Source organism: Phaethon lepturus, unplaced genomic scaffold, assembly GCF_000687285.1.
Source record: "Phaethon lepturus isolate BGI_N335 unplaced genomic scaffold, ASM68728v1 scaffold12023, whole genome shotgun sequence".
Classification (NCBI taxonomy): Eukaryota; Metazoa; Chordata; class Aves; order Phaethontiformes; family Phaethontidae; genus Phaethon; species Phaethon lepturus.
The window spans coordinates 27449-29657 of record NW_010529774.1 but is presented as its reverse complement, the minus strand read 5'-3'; the positions used below and the strand labels follow the sequence as shown (position 1 = coordinate 29657).

The window sequence follows — 2209 nt, the reverse complement described above, 5'->3', positions numbered from 1 at the left end:
TCGGGCAACCGTGAAAGAGTCTCTTGTCTGGGTAAAAGTGCAGTGAAACAGTACTCAGACAGCAAAACCTGCTAAAAAAAACCAACAATCTCCTGTCAACTAAATACAATGTCAAATATGAAAGGTGAAGGAGTCCAACATTTTAATACATAGCAATGCATGTGATCTCGTTTATCACCTTACCATGCTGGTGCCTTTAGCTTAAACAGCTTTTCTGAAGCCTGGATCACTCTTATATGGTCATTAGCCAACATACTGGCCCCCAAGAAAGATCCCACTTCCCAATAGCTCTGCAGTTTCTCCAAGCTCCCCTTTTTACCAAGCAGGCTGCTGATCTTTACTCCTGTAGTAAAAAGAATAATAGGTCACAGGAATTTATTAATGCAGTTTTAAAGTAACCATTTCCCTGATTTGAAATCTATTAATTGCTTAAATTACTGTAGCCTCTCCATTTCAATAAAGTAAGATGGAAATCATACTTACCAGTTAATGTTACATGCCTTCCAAACACCCTAAGCGGTAGCAGGTTTTTTTTCCCCTCCCCCTCTTCCTAAAGGCTTCTCAAGAAAGGAACTTTAAAACATCACTGTCAGGACAAGGCCACAGTCAGATTACCTATGTTCTTGCATGGACCTCATCTGTAAAGGTAAATTGGGGCCTTAGGCTACACAACATAGCTGTAAAAACTTAACAGATGCTGAATAAGGCACCTATTATGTTTTTTTCTGCTTTGTTTTTTTGAGTTACAAGCCCCAAGCCCCAAACTTACCTTTATAGACAAGGTCCCATGCAGAAGGAACAGATGATCCACTGGGCTTCTTCCAGCAGTGATGTTCTTTTAATTGCCGCAAGTCCTACCCCAATGAAAGACATCTATTAATATTCGTAAGTCCCTCAGCAACTCAAGACTATGGAGACCCTCAGGTTTTATTTCGACATGCTAAGTTTTCTGAGAGCTACAAGCTTCCCTGTGGCCTTCACGATGATTTTTAGTTCATATTAGCTGCCACATATTTATAGCTAACATGAGATATGCTACACCATCCCCCATAAATTAAGCAATTTGCAGCTTACATGACAAGCCTCTCCACCACCATAGTCTTTTATTCGCTTTTCCCACATTACTTCCATTGTCCTTGATATTAAAGCTGATTATTCACAAGAAATGTCAATGCAACTGTTGATCTTTCTTTTTTCCTTAACCTTCCTGAAGTAGCTAGCAGACTAAACTTCATGCTGGAAGCAGCAACAAATCAAAATGGCTATCATTACATTAGCTACATCTCAGTCTACAAAATTCATCTTGTTTTCTCACGTTGTTCACGTTTTTATGTTATCAACATCAGACAATAAATGTTTTTAAAATGTGAAATTGTATCCAAGTGGTCAATAGCCTGTTTCATGTCTGCATTTCACACTTTGTGTGCTAACAAATTGTCATGTTTAAGTAACATACAGAACAAAGTAATAGTTATAAAAACAGTATTTGTTCACTTCTTGGGAAAGAAGTTTGTTTAGTTATTCCTGCAGAGAAAAAAATGCAATAGATTTTACAAAACATCTCAGATCCACCTGAGACATAACGCAACGTACATCACCTTCATCAACTCCACAATGTACAGCAGTGACCACCTCCATGTACATCAGCTCTGCAAGGCTTTGAGCCAGGGTGCTATATACATGCACATTTGTCAAGAGACCACTTGAGTATGTACACCTACATTTGTCAGCGTAGGATAGGATGAGGTAATTTGTGTTAAATGTGTTCAACTTCAGTTGGGTTCTAGAAACCAAAACCTACATGTTATCCACAAAACAGAGTAGATGGAAAAACTTAATCTCCCCTGGACCCCAGAGTAATACCACTCAGCAATATCCTCAAAGGCTGAAGAGCTCTGCTAGAATGTCTAAAACATTTGCATGCTGATGACAGCAACATACGAGAGCAGGTAGACACCTACTAACTTCCTCATCACCTACTAATGACCTCATCACAAGGGAAGTAAGGAATTGGTATCACAGGGACACATGAATCATTTCAGAAGGGTATATGTTTGCTGGGAGGAAGGGGAAAGGGAGCAATTCAGCTGTGCCTGTATCGCCAAGTACTGGGTGATGGTGCTCACAGTTGCGGTGACCACTGACAAGCTGTCACAAGCTATTTGTCACAGTAAGCAGCAGCATCAGTCTCTGGTTCACAGGCTGACGT

General features: G+C 40.0%; 1 protein-coding gene across 1 annotated transcript in view; it reads right to left on the bottom strand.

Moving 5' to 3' along the window:
- The window catches only part of LOC104618452 (mitogen-activated protein kinase kinase kinase 5-like), a gene marked incomplete at its 5' end in the record, with an annotated part of 30713 nt that overhangs the window by 12311 nt on the left and 16193 nt on the right, over window positions 1-2209 (bottom strand). The window contains one exon of the mRNA XM_010284048.1: window positions 184-343. Coding sequence (XP_010282350.1) covers window positions 184-343 — 160 coding nt within the window. The remainder of the gene's footprint in view (window positions 1-183; window positions 344-2209) is intronic.